Raw genomic sequence first — 22,880 nt, forward strand, 5'->3', positions numbered from 1 at the left:
GTTAGCTGAGTCGCATGCGTGATCACGCATGTAACCAACAGGATTTCAACGACAAGATCAGGGGCAGAGCCAGCACGTAGGCGACTTGCTAGCGCTAGCAACAAGGTTGATCGATCTATTTGATCTAGGTGAGAGGCTGAGAGCACGGGGATCTGGTGAAGTAAATCCCCTCAAAACAATATGGGTGGAGTAAAATGAAAATTGAGGTATTAGGCCACGCGAGTAAGTCATAACAGAGTGCAATGCGTATTTAGATAGTTATAGATTATATTTGTAGGTACAAATTTTTTCATAATGAATGAAATTTTAACCATGTTTAAATAACCTCTATAAGAACTTTCAGAAAAGGCTGTCAAACAAACACTAAGAATAGCTCTGCAGGTAAGCCGAACAAGACATATTATCTTATTGTGATGAACAATTCATGTGAATATTATCTTAGATATTGATTAGAAATTGATCTGATCTCTTCCCATAAATTATTGTGTTATTAGAGATTGATTGATTCCTTCTCATAAATTTATTGTTGTGCTACCATATATACATAAGATTAACCTGATGATTAGAGATTAATTTGTGACCATGATCGATTCTTTCCCATAAATTTGTAATTGTGTTACCAAATATACGTAAGATTGATTTGATGATGATTAGAGGTTGATTTCCGGCTGTGATCATTTCCTTCCATAAATCTATTATTGTATTACCAAATATACATAAGATTGGTCTGATTTGGCAGTCCATATAAGAACTGGTTTAAATATACTACTGGAAGGATGGCGCAAATCAATCTGTGTGTGTGCATAGCATACGCATGGTAAGCTGGTCGTACGTGGGAGAACAAACAAATAAGATGAAACCTTACGTTCTTTGTAAGTAGTATATAAAGATTATTATTATAGTTCACATTTAGATTGGGATCACTACCAAATGTTTTCCTCTTTCCCACAAAAAGAAATTTTCTCTTTCTTATGAATTCAGACCTTCTTATCGTAATAACAGAGAGTTGATAGCTTCCTTGTTTATGTAATAACCCTAAGCCAGAAAAGTAATTAGTTATTGTTGCACTCCCCCGGTAGATGGAAGTTGGGCCTAGACTTATCGGTACAATAGTCGTAGGTCATGGACTTGCTCTTGGCGTTCTTGTACGCCGCCTCCTGCGCGGGCGTCAGGCTCCGGATCGCGTTCCACGACAGGCTCAGCGAGTCACACGGCGCGCCTCCGGTGGCGGGGCAGCCATAGACGTCGAAACCCTGTAACACGGCGGTGAACGGCGCACGGTTATAGTCGACCCTGTATTTGCCATTGTCCGTCGCCCAGTCGGAGCCGTCCCAGAGGCTCCCGCGGATCTTCATCGGCCTCACCAGGAACTGGCCTGGCGTGAGGTTCTTCAGCACCCGTATGGGGGTGTTGTCGACGAACATCCTGTGGTCGATCAAGGTGCACGTGATATACATATATATACATTGATCCGTTAGAGCAGATTGGAGAAGGATTATGGATGATGGATGGGCTTACACGAGCTGGTAGGGGTTCCAGAGTATCTTGTAGTCATGGAAATCGGCACTCGGGTCGAACCAAAGGTCGAACTTCTGCTCCCTCTCGCCTTTGCCGTTCAGGAAGATGTTGGTCTGCAGAGCGACCGGCTTGCCCTCCACGTTGCCCAAGAACTCGAAATCCACCTCGTCGTGGTCACCGTACTCGGGCTCCGACGTGAGCTACAAGAATACATAAAGTACATCTCAGTTCTAGTTTTCATCAAACGGAATGAAATGACTATACAAAATGTGGCAACACTAACATAGAAGGCCGTTACAACCCCGGCAGTGTACCCGGCGGGTATCTTGATCCTCATTTGGATCAACCCTGAACCATACGCCAGCTTGGAACTAAATCCAGCCCCTGCATCCAACGCAAACAAACAAATTTTGGGTCAAATTCAATCAAACTACGTCAGCTTTTCCGTGCATCACAATTAGGGCCAACTTAATTTAGTCTACTTATATAAAACCACATGATTAGCTTTTTCTCCTGATCGTCGATGTGTAGGAGAAAAAGATGATACGTACCGGAGCTCCTATCCAAGACGAGGCGAACTGATGTCCCCTGATTAACTAGGTGATTAGCATCTGTACCCCCTACTGCCACGAAGTTGTCGTTGAACACCGCCGCAGGCGCTGCTGTGCTGAGCAGCAAAGAGAGGAGGGGGAGGATGAGGAGGAGAAGCCATGGCTGCAAACTGGAAGCCATTGTTAGGTGCATTGGCCAAGAAATTGATCTACCTACGCGTGCTTCCTGCTTAACCAGGTTCTGAGCTCGTTCCCACAATGCTTCACTCACGCCATGACCCTTATATAAGGGTATAGATGTGCCACACATTCACGGCATGCATGCATGCATGTTTGTACGCTATTTTGAAAATTGATCGACTAAAAATGGCAGTAAATAAATAGTTGGCGAAAATGAAAATTACTGGGCATTTAAAACGGTTAATTGCCACGCACTAGAAAGTATAGACGTATCTTATATAATCCTTTTTTGCTAAAATTAGCATATCCTCAAACATTGCATTTTTGGCACACAATAAATTAATGATATGTATTGTTTAATAGTTTCACAGTTATTTTGCCATGCACTTGTAAATTCACAATAAGATTTCTTTGCTATATTTGGCATATTGTTATCGTTGATTTATTATGAATTGTTGCCTATAGTTTAATATTTGGACCATCCCTTGCGCTTGTATGAAGTTGGAATTGAATTATAAAATGGGAACACTAGTAGAAAACAGGGCTTTGGTCCAGGCCGGGTCAGCCCATTAGTCCCGGTTCAGTCTAGAACCGGGACCAATGTGGGCATTGGTCCCAGTTCGTGAGCCCAGGGGGCCGGCCGGGCCATGTGGGCCATTGGTCCCGGTTCATCTGGACCTTTTGGTCCTGGTTGGTGGGATGAACCGGAACCAATGGGCCTCGCTCCTGGCCCACCACCATTGGTCCCGGTTGATGGCTTGAACTGGGACCAAAGGCTCCCCTTTAGTCCCGGCTCATGTCACCAACCGGGACCAATGAGGTGCCTATATATACCCCCTCGCGCAAGAGCAGAGCACAGTGCTCTATTTTTTCTGGCCGAGGGGGAGAGGGCTTTGTGGTGCTCTAGCTCACCTCCTATGCACATGAGGTGTTCGATGGAATGCCCGAACCACACTACTTAAGCTTTCTCCTCTCGAAGCTCGACCTCCAAACTCCATTTTCCTCGAGATTTGTCTAGATTTAGCGGTCTGTCACGCCCCGTCCCCGTCTTCACCGCCGTCGATCACTCGCGCCGATCTCATCACCGACACCACCGTGGTGAGCCTCTTGTTCTTATCTTCTTTCTGAAAGGAAAAATATTCTTACTTGTATATTTAGATAGATACTTGTATCATTTTCTTACATTTATTATTGCATCTTATATAGTGCGATGGTTTTGGTATCCGCCCCCCTCGGCCCTCGTCCTGTCTATGATTCGGATGTGGTATGTATATTATCTTTATAACTATTGGTTCATTTATTGTTTATGAAAATTATGCCGACCAACGTGACATAGATTTTATTTATCTAGGATGTATGTGAATCGGAAATGCCAACCGACCCTATTGTCGAGAGGTTAAATTTAGTTGAAGAAGAAAACAATTTGTTGAAGGAAAAAATAAAAAAATTGAGGAGGAGAAGATGATATTGGAGTTGCATGTTGCGGATGTCGTCGATGATCACAAGATCAAGATGGATGCAATGCGCTTGAAGATTAGAAAGATTAGAAAATATGCCATTCATACCGAGGCTTGGTATCATTATGCCGTTGGATCAATTGTTACCTTTGTTGCGATTATGATCGCATTTGTTTTCGCATTGAAATGTTTTACATAGTTTCAATGTATGATTTAATTAATTAGATGCTCTGGAAAGCTATATGTTGTTAGATGAGAACTATATATGCACTTTGGTTTTAATGTGATGATGAACTTCTATTAATTTGGACACTTAATTATATATAATGCACGCAGATGAACCGGCAATGGTTGTACGGTGACAGACACACCCGCGAGTACATTAAGGGCGTGCATGAGTTTCTCGATGCGGCTGAGGCAAACAAGCAGAATGGTTTTATGTGTTGTCCATGCACTGAATGTGGGAATACGAGGTCTTACTCTAACCGGAAAATCCTTCACTCCCACCTGCTTTACAAGGGTTTCATGCCACACTATAATGTTTGGACGAGGCACGGAGAAATAGGGGTTATGATGGAAGACGACGACGAAGAAGACTACGATGACAACTATGTGCCCCATGAATACGGTGATGCTGCAACGGGGGGAGCTGGTGAAGATCAAGAGGAACCAGACGATGTGCCCAATGATGCTGCAACGGGTGAAGCTGCTGAAGATCAAGAGGAACCAGACGATGTGCCCGATGATGATGATCTCCGCCGGGTCATTGTCGATGCAAGGACGCAATGCATTAGTCAAAAGGAGAAGCTGAAGTTCGATCGCATGTTAGAGGATCACAAAAAAGGGTTATACCCCAATTGCGAAGATGGCAACACAAAGCTCGGTACCGTACTGGAATTGCTGCAGTGGAAGGCAGAGAATGCTGTGGCTGACAAAGGATTTGAGAAGCTACTGAAAATATTGAAGAAGAAGCTTCCAAAGGATAACGAATTGCCCGACAGTACATACGCAGCAAAGAAGGTCGTATGTCCTCTAGGATTGGAGGTGGAGAAGATACATGCATGCCCTAATGACTGCATCCTCTACCGCGGTGCATACAAGGATCTGAACGCATGCCCGGTATGCGGTGCTTGCGGTATAAGATCAGACGAGATGACCCTGGTAATGTTGACGACGAGCCCCCCAGGAAGAGGGTTCCTGCGAAGGTGATGTGGTATGCTCCTATAATACCACGGTTGAAACGTCTGTTCAAAAACGAAGAGCATGCCAAGTTGATGCGACGGCACAGTGAGAACCGAAAGAAAGATGGGAAGTTGAGAGCACCCGCTGACGGGTCGCAGTGGAGAAAAATCGAGAGAAAGTATTGGGATGAGTTTGCAAAGGACCCAAGGAATGTATGGTTTGCTTTAAGCGCGGATGGCATTAATCCTTTCGGGGAGCAGAGCAGCAATCACAGCACCTGGCCCGTGACTCTATGTATGTATAACCTTCCTCCTTGGATGTGCATGAAGCGGAAGTTCATTATGATGCCAGTTCTCATCCAAGGCCCTAAGCAACCCGGCAACGAAATTGATGTGTACCTAAGGCCATTAGTTGAAGAACTTTTACAGCTGTGGAATGAAAACGGTGTACGTACGTGGGATGAGCACAGACAGGAGGAATTTAACCTTAAGGCGTTGCTGTTCGTGACCATCAACGATTGGCCCGCTCTCAGTAACCTTTCAGGACAGACAAACAAAGGATACCACGCATGCACGCACTGTTTAGATGACACTGAAAGTATATATACCTGGACAAATGCAGAAAGAATGTGTACATGGGCCATCGTCGATTTCTTCCGACCAACCATCAATGTCGAAAGAAAGGCAAGCATTTCAAAGGCGAGGCAGATCACCGGAAGAAGCCCGCCATGCGCACCGGTGATCACGTGCTTGCTATGGTCAATGATTTACACTACGTAATCTTTGGAAAGGGTCCCGGTGGACTAGCTGTTCCGAATGACGCTGAGGGACATGCACCCGTGTGGAAGAAGAAATCTATATTTTAGGACCTACCCTATTGGAAAGACCTAGAGGTCCGCTCCTCAATCGACGTGATGCACGTGACGAAGAACCTTTGCGTGAACCTGCTAGGCTTCTTGGGCGTGTATGGGAAGAAAAAAGATACACCTGAGGCACGGGAGGACCTTCAACGTTTGCACGAAAAAGACGGCATATGCCTCCGAAGCAGTATAAAGGTCCTGCCAGCTACGCTCTTACGAAACAAGAGAAAGAAATCTTCTTTGAATGCATGCTCAGTATGAAGGTCACGACTGGCTTCTCGTCGAATATAAAGGGAATAATAAATATGCCAGAGAAAAAGTTTCAGAACCTAAAGTCTCATGACTGCCATGTGATTATGACGCAACTGCTTCCGGTTGCATTGAGGGGGCTTCTACCGGAAAACGTCTGATTAGCCATTGTGAAGCTATGTGCATTCCTCAATGCAATCTCTCAGAAGGTGATCGATCCAGAAATCGTACCAAGGCTAAGGAGTGATGTGGCGCAATGTCTTGTCAGTTTCGAGCTGGTGTTCCCACCATCCTTCTTCAATATCATGACGCACGTCCTAGTTCATCTAGTCGACGAGATTGTCATCCTGGAGCCCGTATTTCTACACAATATGTTCCCCTTTGAGAGGTTCATGGGAGTCCTAAAGAAATATGTTCGTAATCGTGCTAGGCCAGAAGGAAGCATCTCCATGGGCCATCAAACAGAGGATGTTATCGGGTTTTGTGTTGACTTCATTCCTGGCCTTAACAAGATAGGTCTCCCTAAATCGCGGTATGAGGGGAGACTGACTGGAAAAGGCACTCTTGGAAGAGACTCAATAATATGCAGGGACGGATATTCTTGGTCTCAAGCACACTACACAGTTCTACAGAACTCTACCTTGGTGACCCCATATGTCGATGAACACAAGAACAGTCTGCGCTCCAAACACCCGGAGCAGTGCGACGACTGGATTACATGTGAACACATCAGGACTTTCAGCAGTTGGTTGGAAACACGTCTCAGAGGTGACAACGGTGTTTGTGATGAGTTGTACTTGTTGTCCAGGGGACCATCTTTGACTGTATTGACTTACAAAGGATACGAGATAAATGAGAATACATTTTACACAATCGCCCAAGATCAAAAGAGCACCAACCAAAACAGCGGTGTCCGCTTTGATGCAGCAACCGAGAGCGGAAATGACACATATTATGGTTACATAGTGGACGTATGGGAACTTGACTACGGACCTGATTTTAAGGTCCCTTTGTTTAAGTGCAAATGGGTCAATCTGTTAGGCGGCGGGGTACAGGTAGACCCACAGTACGGAATGACAACAGTGGATCTGAAAAATCCTGGGTACACTAACGAACCGTTCGTCCTAGCCAATGATGTGGCACAGGTTATCTATGTGAAGGACATGTCTACCAAACCGAGAAAAAGAAAAGATAAGAAAGTGAATACATCATACGATGAGCCAAAGCGCCACATAGTTCTTTTAGGAAAAAGGGACATCCTGGGAGTGGACGGCAAGACAGACATGTCTAAAGATTATGAAAAGTTTCATGAAATTCCTCCCTTCAATGTCAAGGCTGACCCAAGCATCCTGATAAACAATGAAGATTATCCATGGTTACGGCGCAATAAGCAAATGACACAAGCGAAGAAAAAGTGAAGACTTTCTCCCGCAACTTTGTAACACACGAACATGCTACCATTGTTCGTTTTGTACATGCACATGCTATGTGGGTGAAATTATGATACCATCCCAACTTTCAACTTTTTCAGAGTTCATTTGAAATGCTTTCATGTCTTATGGTTCGGCCCTCGTAATACCATGACCATTAGTCCCTGGCCCATGCCAACTTTCAACTTTCAACTTTCTAAAACTAATGGCACTAACAGAAGGTTTATAATTTTGCTCCTCGCCCCTGGCCCATGACCATTAGTCCCGGTTTGTGCCACAAACCGAGACTAAAGGGTTGGTCCTCATTGCGGGCAGAGTTTAGTCCCACCTCGCCAACCGAAGGGGGCTCACACCGGTTTATAAGCCCTTCCCTCTCTGCCTTGTTGAGCTCCTCTCAAAGTGAAAATAGATGCCCTAATAGAGAAAAGTTTAACCTAAATTCATAGTGAATTTCTCTGAAATTCATACAAATTTACTAGGAATTAAGGTTGAATTTTCTCTATAAGCGCATCTATTCTCATTTTTAGCAAGTTAATCACAAACTTGTGATTCAAACAATTTTCAAAGAATTCAAATTTTAACTATTCAAATTTGAAAACTAATGGCACTAACAGAAAGTTTATAATTTTTCTAAAACTAATGGCACTAACAGAAAGTTTATAATTTTGCTAACCTAAAAGCAAACAGAATTAAAAATTAAAGCAAAAAACAAAAGAAAATAAATAATGCAAAAAACAGGAAAAAACTATTTTTCTAGTAAAGTTAATCAGAAAATAAAATAAATAAAGCAACAAAGAAAACAAAATAACTAAAAAAGTGTTTTCAAATTTGAAAACGAATGGCACTAACAGAAAGTTTATAATTTTTCTAAAACTAATGGCACTAACAGAAAGTTTATAATTTTGCTAACCTAAAAGCAAACAGAATTAAAAATTAAAGCAAAAAACAAAAGAAAATAAATAATGCAAAAAACAGGAAAAAACTATTTTTCTAGTAAAGTTAATCAGAAAATAAAATAAATAAAGCAACAAAGAAAACAAAATAACTAAAAAAGTGTTTTCAAATTTGAAAACGAATGGCACTAACAGAAAGTTTATAATTTTTCTAAAACTAATGGCACTAACAGAAAGTTTATAATTTTGCTAACCTAAAAGCAAACAGAATTAAAAATTAAAGCAAAAAACAAAAGAAAATAAATAATGCAAAAAACAAATCAAAAAAATAGGAAAAAACTATTTTTATAGTAAAGTTAATCAGAAAATAAAATAAATAAAGCAACAAAGAAAACAAAATAACTAAAAAAGTGTTTTCAAATTTGAAAACTAATGGCACTAACAGAAAGTTTATAATTTTTCTAAAACTAATGGCACTAACAGAAAGTTTATAATTTTGCTAACCTAAAAGCAAACAGAATTAAAAATTAAAGCAAAAAACAAAAGAAAATAAATAATGCAAAAAACAAATCAAAAAAATAGGAAAAAACTATTTTTATAGTAAAGTTAATCAGAAAATAAAATAAATAAAGCAACAAAGAAAACAAAAAAACTAAAAAAGTGTTTTCAAATTTGAAAACTAATGGCACTAACAGAAAGTTTATAATTTTTCTAAAACTAAAAGCAAAAAGAATTAAAAAATAAAGCAAAAAACAAAAGGAAATAAATAATGCAGAAAACAAAACAAAAAAACTGGAAAAAAATAGGGCTCACCCCTATAATATTTGTTATGACTAACTAAAATTACCAAATTGAGTATAATGATAAAACACAGTAATATTAAATAGCAGGAAAAAGATTGACTCAAAAATCAATTTTTATAGTAAAGTTATTCATAAACTAGTGATTCACACAAATTTTAAAAAAATCAAATTTAAACTATTCAAATTTTAAAAATAATGGCACTAACAGAAAGTTTATAATTTTTGTGACCTAAAATAAAAAAGAAATCACTACAAAACTATAAGTATTTAGTTCTAAGTAGAAACAAAAAAACAAAAAAAGTGCCACCTACTGGGCCCCCACGGCCTGAATACGACTAGAAACCCTACCATGGGCCAGGATTTAGGCCCGCGGGAGGCCCAGTAGGCCCATAGGCACAGATTGCAGTGTTAGGTCCGAAAGCCTGCTTTAGAGAGGAGCTCGAGAGAGAAGGCGCACCGCACCTTATAAACAGGTGCGCCTCCCTCTCAACTAGCGAGGTGGGACTAAATATTTGGGTTCGGGGCAGCACAGGCCTTTGGTCCCGGTTGGTGCCACCAACCGGGACCAAAGGCCGCCGCTTCCCGCCCTTTGGGCTGCTGAAAATTGGCCTTTGGTCCCGGTTGGTGGCACCAACCGGGACTAAAGGGGGGCATTAGTCCCGGTTTGTGCCACGAACCGGGACCAATGCTGTCAGTATATAAGTTGGACTTGTGAAAATTTCACAACTTCACCGTCAGTTCGTGCTCGACGCCCCAGCGCTACTCCTCGTCGCCGTCGCCATCATCGCCCTGCCTCCGACGCCATCATCGCCCCTGCCTCCGACGCCGTCGCCGCGCCGCCCCTGCCCCGACGCCGTCGCCGTGCCGCCCCTACCTCCGACGCCGTCGCCGCGCCGCCCCTGCCTCCGGTGCCGTCGTCGCGCCGCCCCTGCCGCCGACCACGTCGTCGCCGCGCCGGCCCCTGCCCCGCGCCCTAGCCCCTTCCCGCGGCCCGCCCCCGCCCGCCGGCGCCCTTGCCTCCCCCGCCGTCGCCATCGCCAGACGCCCCCGCTGTGAGCCGCCGCGCCGGTCCGGCTCTGTTTTGATTTTGTATTAGATTAATTTTTTTTCATATATATAATGTATATTTGTATGTATGTGGCTATATGTAAGTTCAGAGCATGTTTTTTATTAGATTAATTTCTTATTAGATTTATTACATTAATGTTTTTGTTCACAGCATGTTTTTGTTCATATATGTATTTTTTTGTTCATATGTGTATTAATGTTTTTGTTGCATATATGTAATTTTTTTCAATGTATATATGTATGTGGTAGCTATATATGCATGATGAGGGGGGTGGGGGTCGATATACCCCCTCCCCGATAATTTCAACATGAGCGGAGGTCGATATACCCCCTCCCCGACAACATGAGAGAGGGACGAGGGGTCGAGAGAACTAAATAAGAAGAAGAAGAGGAGAGGAAGAAGAGGAGAAATAAATAAGAAGAAGAAAAAATAAGAAAAAGAAGAGGAGAAGAAGAAAGGAATAGTGGAGAAGAAGAGAAAATAGAATATATTCTATTTTCTCTTCTTCTCCACTATTCCTTTCTTCTTCTCCTCTTTTTTTCTTCTTTTTTTTTCTTCGATCTTCTCCTCTAGCTATTCCTTTCTTCTTCTCCTCTTTCTTCTTCTTCTTCTTCTTCTTCTTCTTAATTTTTATCGGGAACGAGGGTGTCGAGCATCACCGAGGGGTCGAGGGTCGGGAACTAGGGTAGAGGGTCGAGGGTCGTTAAGGGGTCAAGGGTCGAGGGTTCGAGGGTTCTATAGGGTCGAGGGTCGAGGGTTCCAGGGTCGTCTAGGGGTCGAGGGTTCCAGGGTCGTCGAGGGTTCGAGGGGTCCAGGATCGCCGAGGGGTCGAGAGAGGTTTCCTAGTGTCAAAGTATTGAAGAAATCCATGCCTTCATCATTAGCCGGAAGTAACCAGGGCATGTTGGTACGAAGTTCTGCAAAGTTGTTCTGTAATGGAGTCTCGGATAGGATAATCCGCCTTTTGGTACGAATTCAGCAAAGGCCTTCCAAATAGCGATATTCGGAAGGCTCTTGCTGAACTTTGTACCAAAAAGTGAATTATCCTATCTAGGACTCCGTTCCAGAACAACTTTGAAGAGCTTCGTACCATCATGCACATGTTACTTTCGCCTAATGATGAAGACATGGTTTTGTTGAATCCTTTGACACTATGCAACCTCCCGATCCCTCGGCGATGCTCTCGAACATGAGAGGAAGAAGAGGATAAAAAAGAAGAGGGAGAAGAAAAAAAGAGGAGAAGAAAGAATAGAGGAGTTCCTCTTTTTTTTCTTCCTCTTCCTCTTTTTTTTATCGGGAACGAGGGTCGTCGAGGGACATAGATGTAGTGTCGTCGTTGTCGATATATACCCCCTCCCGATAGCTTACTATGATTAGGTAGCTAGTTCTACGTTTGGCACTAATATATCCATCTGTCATGTTTGAATAATAATTGCCATGTTGTAAATATTTGTAGAAACTATGGACACCGCCCGAGACGAAGCAAAAGAAGCATTGTTGAGGGACATAATCGCAGAAGGAAGTGATGTCGTCTCGTTGTTTGTCAACGACACCGATGGTCTGGAAGGAGAGGGTGAACAAGCTGGCTACGGTGACCTAATGCCGGTGCAAGAAGAAGAACATGAGGACGGCTCCGGTGACCCAATGCCGGCGCAAGGAGACCGTGATGACGGCTCCGGTGACCGAACCGAGTCCGGCCAGGTATATATATTAGTTAAGCTTGTGCTGACTAGCTGATTGATGCATTCATTGTTTTGGTATGTACACATATTAATTAAGTATTTGTTCTTTTTTCTAGCCCTCCGGATCGAGCACAACTTCGGTAAAGAGACGAGGCCCGAAGAAAAAGTTGAGCTCGGATGAAAAGCTTGAGATCATAGCAATCGCGCCCGACGGCCAACCGATTGAACCCCTCCGGACAAATAGCGCATTTGTTGCTCAGTGCGGGGTTTTAGTTAGGGACAAGATCCCGATAAGCATCCAGCAATGGTTTAAGCCGGCTACAGAAGACCCTGAGGTGTCTTATGTCAATGATATGCAGAAAAATGATCTTTGGACTGAGCTGAAGTCAAATTTCACCCTACCCCCAGAGGATGATCCGGAGAAGCCAGTTAAAGAGCAATTAATCAAGTCTTTTGCTCTTAAGAGGATGGCAGATCTATTCAGGAGGTGGAAGAAAGAGCTGAATAGGTTTGTCGATAAAAAAGAGACACCAGAATTCAAGGGCAGATATGAGAAGATCAGAGATCACTGGCCCGCATTTGTGGCCCACAAGACATCGGAAAAGAGTAAGAAGATGTCGGCGACAAACAAGCAAAATGCTGCGAAGAAGATGCTTCACCATCGCACGGGGTCAAGTGGGTACCTCGTAGCCCGGCCTAAGTGGGCCAAGACAGAGAATGATCTGGTTGCTAAAGGGATCGAACCAGAGACAATTAGCTGGCCAGACCGTTGCCGGACTTGGTTCTTCGGGGCTGGCGGAACCTTGGACCCTGTAACAGGGAAGTGCATTTGGACGAACGATCAAATGGACATACCAGTCAGGAAGCTTAAGCAGTATATCAAAGCAGCGCAGCAAGGGAAGTTCTTTCCAGACAGAGAGAACGACGAGCTCACAATGGCCCTCGGGAATCCTGAGCACCCTGGACGGACGCGAGGCACGCCAGGCTCCATTCCGTGGAAGATTGGGTTTTCGGACGCAGGCGGTTACAAATCCCATGAGAGGAGGAAAAAAGTGCAGCAGACCCAAATGCAGGCGCTGCAAGCAAGGGTAGACGCGATAGAGGAACGAGAAGCAAATCGCAGCAAACGTACTGCCGAAGCTTCCCCCGAAGCTACCCCGCCACCTCAGCGCAGAAGCAGCGTGGCTTCCACCGAGCTGCTTCAGCCGGAGCATGCCTTGACGGCTCCTGCCAGCTATCCCGTGGATGCTATAACGGAGTCTCAAAATTGCCACCTTATGACGCAATGGATGAATTTGAAGGTCAAGGCGGCTGTTGGCTCTGTTTATCCTACTGAACCCGGCGCAACTTTTCACTGCCGGCCGATTCCAGAAGGATATGCTAGGGTGATGGTGGATGAAATAACGGAGGGATTTGAGGACCTCCAGCTTGACCACCCTACCGGTGAAGGGGAGACTCGGCTGGGGTCTGCTCTGAAGACTCCATGCCTATGGCCGAAGGAGCTCATCAACCTTCCGAACTGGACGCCTCTGCCTCCTCCTCCTCCTCCGGCAAGTCAGGGCACTCCGCCTCCTCCACCGCCTCCTCCTCCGGCGAGTGACGATCAGGGCCCTCGGCCGGCTCCTTCTCCGGCGCGTGGCGGCACTCCGCCTGCGCTGACGCGCCCGAGCAGCCAGCCTCCTCCTTCTCCGCCTCGTCAGCAAGGGCGGAAGAGACCTGCCGCCGCTCCAGCTGCTCCGACGCGTCGTAGTCCTTCTCCTCTGCCTCTTAAGCAAGTAAAGAAGACAACCGCTCCGTCTGCTCGGTCGGCGTCTAGCAGTACAACCAGAGGCGGGAGGACATACAGATTCGGTCCTTCTCTGAAGACTCCAGAGAAGTTACCATATGAGAGGACCCCGGAGGAGAACGCCGAGATCGCGCGAACCAAAGTGGATGACTGGTTTCAAGGGTTGAGAGCAAAGAGACATCCACCTCCGGAGGAGAAGGTAGATCCGGTGAAAGTGAAGCGCACTCTGGCTGCCCTGACAAAACCACCGAAGTCTCCGCCGAAAGGAAACTATGAGCGCATTATTGGAAAGGAATTTGCCGAAGCGGAGCGGTCGGGAAGTACTGTCAGTGATCAAAGGCTGAAAGAACGACGAGCTGGGAAACAAATTGCCCAGCTCGGCGAACAAGCGAAGCAATCGTGCCCCCCGCTCAAGGTGCCTAGCCACAACGTCGCTAATGATCCGAGGATGGTGCCCGGTTATAGCAATCTTGCAGATTACTCACCCGACGATGTACATTATGAACCCATGGACGTGCAGATACAAAGATACGAGTACGGGAAGCCTCTCGTCAAAGATGAAAGATCTCTATCAACGATGATGCGAAGATTGCATGATTGGTACTTGAAAATATGCAGAGACTCTGGGGGGAGGAGTACTTTGTATGTGAAAGTTAAAAAGGAGCATGATCTCGTTGGAATTGAACTGTTGCCTGTTCCATTTGAGGAGTTCTATTAGTTTTTCAATCAATTGGCCCTCGATAAAACAACGGTCGCCTGCTACTATCTGTAAGTAGTACTACTTCTGTCATTAAGTTTCTCTATATAGTTTAGCTCTTTCATTGCATGTATTTATAATCATCCTCACTATATTATGCAGATTGAAGATCGCCGAATTGAAGAAAAGACAAGTCGGTGATATTGGGTTCATTAACACATATCTCATAGATGCAACTCAGGTTAAATTTCATGCCGCAGCTACCGAGGCCAACTTGCTACGATCGTTGGTAATAAATGAAAACAAAGATATAATACTCTTTCCTTACAACTTCAAGTGAGTGTTACTGTCTTGTGCGTATTCGGTTTCCCTTATATATTAGTCAAGGTTATAGTAATGTAATTGATGAGTTATGCATGCGTGTGCAGTTTCCACTATATTCTCCTAGAGATTAAGCTTGAGCAGGGACTAGTAATCGTCTTAGACTCAAGACGAAAAGATCCCCAGGACTATGCAGACATGACTCAAATACTCGAGAAATAAGTTAAATCGATCATTATCCACCATATCAGCAACTTTGTTCATTTACTGATATATCAAGTAATTGTTTTCTTTGTTCGGCAGGGTTTGGAGAAAATTCACCAGAAAAGCTCCGGGACTGCCGAAGGAGCTGCAATTTAGACACCTGAAAGTAAGTACTATAGTAGCATTTTAAGCGCATCTACTAGTCATTCAAGCGCTAGTTTCATCAATACCATTTGGCATTCTTGCTTATCAGTTTGATTAACCTCTATTTCTTGTAAAGTGGTTGTGGCAGGAACAAGGGAATGATTTCTGTGGATACTACGTTTGCGAGTCCATCCGCCACACGACCTGTGAGCGGGGCTACACTGACGAACAATATGAAGTACGTAAATAACAACATTCACAATTTTATTTTATTACCATCATTTGTGTTGAGTTTCATTCATTCATATATATATATATGTATTGACCCCTTTCTTTAAATTAGATGTTTTGAAAGCGGGATGAACTCCTAGCACCAGCTCGCATGCGAGCAATTCAAGAGGAATTGGCGGCATTCTTTCTTGACCACGTGATCCCTGAAGACGGAGAATTCTATGTGGACCCTGAGTCCGTATGATTATATTTGTAAGAGATATTTATTGTATATATGTAGCCGGTAGAGTCAGATAGATATATGAGAACTTGTTGTTCGACCAATCTCTCGGAGAAGGAGATGTGGTCGATATCACTTCTCTCTGTATGCATATATGTTCATGACGATCTTCTGTTTCCTTCGTTTGCTTACTAGCTAGCTAGTGTGTCTAGTCCTCTCTATACGTATGTATAGTACGTAGCATCGACCAAGCACGGACATAAGAGAGGACAATTCTCTCTATTAATTATAGCTAGCTAACACAATATATGAAACACCTAAATTAACCCCCCAAAACCCCCAAACCCCCCCCCCCATTCAAAAAAAACAAAAACCCCAGCCACAGAAATACTGACGCGTGGATGCCTATTGGTCCCGGTTGGTGCCACCAACCGGCAGGGCCGGGCCGACAAAATCCGAGGCCCTGTGCGGAACTAAAAAAAGAGGCCCTATCTAACCAAAAAATATGAACTAACGAACAATTATAATATATATATATATATATATATCGTAGAAAAAAATTGTATAGATAAGAAAATGTCTTACATAATAATTGAACATATTAAAAAGTCATACCTATCCAACTCCCCTAATTGAATTTATACGGTAGTGTATATCAATTGAAGGTCATGCGCCAATATTTGGCAATAAGACAAACTATCTAACTCATCTAATTTTCGGTCCTGTGATATTTAACCGAGGAGATAAAAACCAATCTTTAACGAAGTAACGATCCCTGCCGATAGTTAATTAGAAAAGTAAGAACTAGGAGTAGGAACCGAAATTAATCGAAATGGAGGACTCGTTAAGAACCTGGAGACTAGAATTGTTCATCGATCAATCCAACAGCGACACCGCGGCAGCGGTCTGTCGCCCTGAATCCGAATACCGATGGATCTAAGGACCGAGCCACCGAGGGACGAGGCGTTAGGGCTCGAGGCGTCAATGGCTCCATGCGACGAGACTTTTTCTTTTTCTTGAGCTGTAATCTAAGCGATCCAGTTTTTTTTTCTTGAGCAAATGTAGCGATGGAGGAGTCCAGGAGAACGATCCGTCATCGCTCTCGCTCGATGGCCTCGTCTCCAGGCCTAGTAGCGCTTAACTATAGAACTAGGCCTATATAAAAAATTTGGGGCCCTCCAGAATTTTGGACCCTGTGCGGACTGCACATATTGCACCACTGTAGGCCCGGCCCTGCCAACCGGGACCAAAAGGTCTCATGCCTCGGCTCTGCGCGCTGTTCACGTGGAGGCCCATCAGTCCCTGTTCTGCATTAAACCGGGACTAAAGGGTCGGGGCATTAGTACTGACACTTTAGTCCCGGTTCAGGAACCGGGACTAAAGACCCTTACGAACCGGGACTATAGGCCCTTTTTCTATCAGTGGAAATATAGAACTTCTCTGTTCATCTCAAAACCATAGTGCCTTCTCTATTTCTTTACATATATTATTATCTAAAAATGATGTAAGGTTCCATTTTACGTCAATTTTTGAAAATCTAAAAAATGACGTAAGGTTCCATCACAAAACCATAGCGCCTTCTCTACCTTTTCTATTATTATATATTATCTAATCTAAAATCTAAAATAGACGTACCCCTAAAAAAAGATGTAAGGTTCCATCTAATGTATTTTTTTTCCATCCATCGGTCCTTTGTCCACCCTCCCTTCGTTTTCCATCCCTCCTGATTTTATTTCGTAACGGTTTTTATCTGACCGGTCAAATCAGATCAATATTTGGTAATGCGGTAAATTCACAGTCGGCAATTAATCTTTTTTCTTTGGCAAAATAAATCTCTACTTCTCTACTTATCTACTTATTCTACTTATTACTAATAAACAAGTAAACAAGAACTTCGTTAAGTACACCCAGCAATTTGTCCCACACAATTATACCCGCACATCTAAATCTAACAGCCATCATTCATCTACTGCCTCTACGGTGTGGACTTAGCAAATACCCTTGACTGACCGTGCTCCAACTCCACCAGCCCCGCGTCCAGACCCTACAATCACGTCGTTCTCCTGGAGAAATAAGGAAACTAAATTAATTCGGCCCTGCGTCCAGCCCCTACAGTCACGTCGTTCTCCTGAAGAAATAAGGAAACTAAATTAATTCGGCTACCATCGCCCTTAACCTCCACGCCGGCCACCACCGCCGCATCCTGCCTGCACGCCGACCTCGCGGCACTGCGCCGTAACATCGCACCATCGCCATCATCATCGCCATTGTTGCCGAGCAACGTCGAGTCCGTCCGCGAGCAGGTTGCATCCTTCTGCGAGGTCGCCACGGCAGGGAGTCCTGCGCTCCAAGCCACGGAACGCCCAGGACCCTGCCCTTGCAGCGTGGCATCCCTACGCGAGATCCCCACTGCTAGGAGCCCGCCCTGCCCGTCCCAGCAGCCAGCCGGATACACGCAGCTGTAATTCTTCCCTCTACTTTTGTCTCAACTTCTTTCTTTGACCTGTTGCAGCATTACTCGGAATTATAATTATCATAATATAGTTCTAAAATATAGACATGTGCATGTCACAATACTACAAGCCGTTTGTTTTACATCTGTAGCTAATGGTTAGTCTTTTGCCTACTGTGATTTCCATCCTAACTGATACATGCATCCTATCTCCTATAGCTGGTGTCAACTAAAATTGCCATTCATATTTTAGATAACATCTAAAGATATGTCATGATAAAGAATATAACTTCATTGTCCCAAGCATATACGTCAGGATAAAGAATAGAAGTTCATTTCCCCACCAATAAATCACAATTTCTGTACCTGTCAAAGCAACACTCTATGATTGTGGCTCAACAGCAGGGCCAATATCATCTTCTGCCTTTTCTGTCTCCGTCGACGTCAACATCAGGGCCAACCACTGAGTCTGCTCCTGCAAGGGGACCTGTCATTACAACTTCCTATTAATATTTTAATGACAATTTTTAATGACATGAATATCTCTGATGGAGCACATTATCAACTTCCCAATTTTTAATGACATGAATATTCACATGAAGGCCAAGGGTATGTCATCTCCCAAAAGTGCGGGAGCCCGCACCCCATTCCAGGATCTAAGTAACAACCGATTATTGGGTAATTATCGTCAGCCTTTTCCTAATTTGTGATAATGCACTGCTTGGTGTTTATATCCTAACTTGCGGTATGTACTTATGCAGACCCCAAAGAATTGAAGAGGCAGCGGAACAGAGAGTATTATACACGCAATAAAGATGACATCCTTAAAAGACGACATGAGGCCCGTGAGAAGAAACAGGCTTCAACTACACTGCTTAATGTCGATCAAAATGTACCTCATACACCCCTGGCCATGTCCCGAGGTAAAATTGCCCTTATACAGCATTCTTGTGTATTTTTCACAAGACTGATTACATGCATGCACCAAACTAACAATAATATGTCATAGATGTGAACCCTAACGAAATGCAGAGCCAACTGGTTGGGGAACAGTATTCACAGAACACTGATGGTGTCTTCGAGAGACAACATCAAGCCTTCAGTGATATAGAAATGACCGTTGTGGTTGCCGATGTCAATGAGCAAGAAAATCCAACACAAACACCGGTGCCCATGTACATCGGTAATGGTGATCAACACATTATTTACAGCCCTATGTGTTCATACTAATTAACTTTATTAAACATATATGCAGACCCTAAGGAGTTGAGGAGGCAAAGGGACAGGGAGCGGTATGCACAAAACAGAGATGAGATATTAAAACGACAACGCCTCTCCCGTGAAAAGAGAAAGATTACTACACTACAACAAAACATGTCAGTAGGTACGCTTTTTCTAAGACGCTTTTATATTCGTCTCTACATTAGGAAGTACCTATTATGTAGAGACGCTTTTTAGGACGATGTGCATAGCGTCACAAATTTCACCTTTAGAGGTGCATTACATTCATAATTATTTTCATGTGAAGATATGTAGCCACGATTTTTGAGACGTTTTAAAAGACGACACTATGGCTTAGAGAAGAATTTAACAATAATCTATAATCTTTTCTAAGAGTAATAACATATAATATTGTAATGGTAGGCTGTAAATAAAATCAAACTAACAAAATTGAGAAAACACTAATCGGAAACGACCTGCCCATCTCTGCCAACAATTGAAACCGAAATCTCTTGACGAAACTCAGTTTTTTTGGTTGAAATACGGAACATAAATCTCTTCGCGCGCACCTCCCAGACCTGGGAGCCCTTATTTTCACGCCCTTTGCGTTAAATTGTCAGCGTGACGCACAGAGAGGGAGCCTGACTGGGCCGGCCCATTGAGTTCTAGCGTGGGATGAAAAAGAGAGGAGGAAAAGGAAACATGCGCCCCCCAGGATTCGAACGGGAGACCAACAGTGTACTATAACGCGCTCCAAGCCAATCTAGCTAACCAATATTATTGTCAATAAGGCAGTGCATATCTTAAAGAACTAAACATCGATGTAGAACCGGAATGGTGTACTATAGCGAACCGGAGCTAATACTGTAGCGAACCGAAAGTAGCTATTTCTAGCGAATCTGAATTAGTTACTGGGGTGAACTTTTCTTAATGTATATTTTGAAAAAGTACCAACATGTCTTCAATTCCTGGTAAAAAAAACCGGAGACAAGAACATTTTTTGAATATGTGAACAATTTTTTGAAAAGGCAGAAAAATTGAACGAAAAATATTTATTTTGAAAACATAAACCATTTTTTGAATTTGTGAACAAATTATGAAATTCTGAACAGATGTTGAAACCGCGATTTTTTTGAATTTTTTAACAAATATTTGAAAAATGGAACATTTCATGATATTTGGAGCAAAAATTTGAAACCGGGAACATTTTTTTGAATTTGTGAACAAAAACTTTAAAATGGAACATTTCATGAAATTCAGAACGATTTGAAATCGAGAACAGTTTCTAAAGTTCTTAGACATTTTCTGAAAAGCGGAAATTTTTTCATTTCTGACCAAAATTCGTAATCCCGAAAAATGGAACATTTCATGAAATTCGAACAAAAATTTAAAATCATGAAGATTTTTTATATTCTTGAATATTTTCTGAAATGCATACATATTTTTTTAGTTTCTGACCAAAATTTGAATTCACCTTGTGAACAATAAAAATAAAAAGAACATATTTTAGAGATCCTGAACAATTTTTCAACTTGTGGACAAAGTTTAAAGACAGGAACATATTGAAATTCCTGTACTTTTTTGATAACAGAATAGTTTTTGAAGAACCTGAACCAACTTTTAACAAAATTTGAAATTTTCGAAAGAAATATTAAAAAGAAAGTCAACTTGAATAAGAAAAGGCAAAAAAGGAAATGAAAAATGAAAAAAAAGTGAAATGAAAAAAGAAACAAATAAACGAAAAATCTAAAAACGAAAAAAAAGAAAAATCAAACAAAAAGAGAAAACCAGACAAAATTGTTCAGGGACCTAAAAACCGGAGCTTGAACCTTCTGAAAACCAGGATTTGTGTAGACGCACATGGTTAAGACGACTGGGCCGGCCCACCAGGCGCACTGCAATTTTGTTTAACGCGCGACCCATAAATCCCCAAAAAGGAGTCACCTAGCGAATTTGAACTCAAAACCTAGCGCAGCTGGACTCCGCAGCTTGCCAATCGAACAGATAACTCTTGGTGAATGTTACCAAGTGCAACATATTTAATAACACACTGCAGCGTCGAGATTCGGAAACATTTCTGATTATTTTCGAAAACTGCCAAAAAATTGAAATCTCAAATATATAAAAAATTCTAATTTCATTTAAAATTATAGTTTTTAAAACAAATGTGAACTGAAAATTCGAACATTTTTTGAAAAACACAAATAAATTTTGAAATCCCCCAAAACATTAAAATGCAAATACTTTTTGAGTATTCTGAACATGTCGAATTTTTTTAAAAGTGAACCTTTAATTTTAAAGGGTACAAGTTTTGAAAACATGAACATAATCTAAGAAGTGCCAATCATTTTTTATATTTTTGAACATTTATTGAATATTGTGAAGAAAATATGTAATTCTGATTTTTTTTGTTTTGAAAATGTGAGCATTTAAAAATATATTTTTTTAGAAAATATGAACAAAATTTTGAATTCCAGGAACAGTTTGGAAAGATTTATAGAAAAAATAAATTCTAAATTTTGTTGAATTAATGAAAAAGAAGTGGAAAATGAAATAGAAAAAAAAGTAAAATAAAAATAAATACAAGAAAATAAGAAGAAGACACAAAACTTTTTCAAAATTTCAGGTAGTTGCTACGTGTGCAAACCCACACACCACGCATGGGTACCCGTGGGATGGATGTGCTCTCTTCTAGCACAAGAAGAAAGCAAACTTTATTCCGTGTAGCCGCTTGTCTCGTGCTCATCACCGCGCTCACACCAAGTTGAGCCAATTTTTAGTGAGCTCATTGTGCCACCATGCCCTTCCTCCTTATGGTCGACATTATACATCGGAACATTAGAATTATATTTTGATATAATTATTATTTTTCTTTAGAAAACAATCACTGACAATATATGAGCAATAAATAATTTTTTTCTTGAAACGATAGGATTCCTGCATTCATTAAAAAAAGTTGCTCCGTTAATTAGAGAAAACCAAGCGAGAACAAAATAGCCCGGTTAATTATGAAGAACCGGGAAAAGCAAACACAATCGTTGAGCAACACACAGAAGATACCCCACCGCACACTACTCCAAAGATAGCCTCGTTGAGACAATACGTATGTGTCATCGTCATCACTACTCGCCTAGAGGCTTCCTCGCCATTCCTGAACTCTGAGCAAATCTTCAAATCCGCCGTAGGTGATCGTCGACCCAATCCACACTGTATAGGCCATGTGAAGATGTATGAAGATCTGCACCAGAACTTAGTCGCCTATGACTAGACATCGCAACTCCGACTCTCACGGAGAATCATGAAGAACTAGGCACAACTAGTGCCGCATAAGACCATTGAACAAACCACTTGATTCCGTCATCGTATGCCATCGAGACCCCACCATCACAACTTCGACTTCACAGCAACAAACAAGCCTTGAGAAGAGCCGACTACGCCCCGACCATTGCCATGTCTTCGATATTGCTCCCCTCATCATCGTTGCCAGAGAAAATCTCGACGCCAACACCGGATTCTTCCACTGACCCGCTCGCCAATATCTAGCTCCAAAGAAAAATCCCCCATGGGAGGGGGGATGTGACACCAAGACGCCCCCATCGTCTAGTAAATCCAAGCTAAACTAGGGGCTAATGTTGGGGTTATTCCCCACGATGAGACTCGGCACTAGTGGGACCCGGTTTTCGAGCTTACATGTTCGAAGAGTCACATCTCTTCCGGGGACGCCCACTCCC

The 22,880-nt window shown here is 42.7% G+C and overlaps 1 protein-coding gene across 1 annotated transcript; it reads right to left on the bottom strand.

The window, feature by feature from the left end:
- Positions 1–974: 974 nt before the first annotated feature.
- On the bottom strand, positions 975–2,310 carry LOC125547899 (putative xyloglucan endotransglucosylase/hydrolase protein 1). Its single transcript, XM_048711639.1, has 4 exons — positions 2,070–2,310; positions 1,802–1,902; positions 1,519–1,718; positions 975–1,425 (listed from the first exon to the last, which is right to left on the bottom strand). The coding sequence occupies exons 1-4, from the start codon at positions 2,260–2,262 to the stop codon at positions 1,053–1,055; spliced, it is 867 nt and encodes a 288-aa protein (XP_048567596.1). The 5' UTR covers positions 2,263–2,310; the 3' UTR covers positions 975–1,052.
- Positions 2,311–22,880: the final 20,570 nt, after the last annotated feature.

Source organism: Triticum urartu, chromosome 3 (genome assembly GCF_003073215.2).
Source record: "Triticum urartu cultivar G1812 chromosome 3, Tu2.1, whole genome shotgun sequence".
In the NCBI taxonomy this organism is placed as follows: domain Eukaryota; kingdom Viridiplantae; phylum Streptophyta; class Magnoliopsida; order Poales; family Poaceae; genus Triticum; species Triticum urartu.

What these genes read in the sequence shown, in the direction of transcription:
- LOC125547899 (XM_048711639.1), bottom strand. Translation starts at nt 2,262, where the DNA reads ATGCACCTAACAATGGCTTCCAGTTTGCAGCCATGGCTTCTCCTCCTC. An exon ending in GGGTTGTAACGGCCTTCTAT is followed by an intron (nt 1,719 to 1,801) that starts GTTAGTGTTGCC and finishes GTATTCTTGTAG; the next exon opens with CTCACGTCGGAGCCCGAGTA. An exon ending in TGGAACCCCTACCAGCTCGT is followed by an intron (nt 1,426 to 1,518) that starts GTAAGCCCATCC and finishes GATCGACCACAG; the next exon opens with GATGTTCGTCGACAACACCC.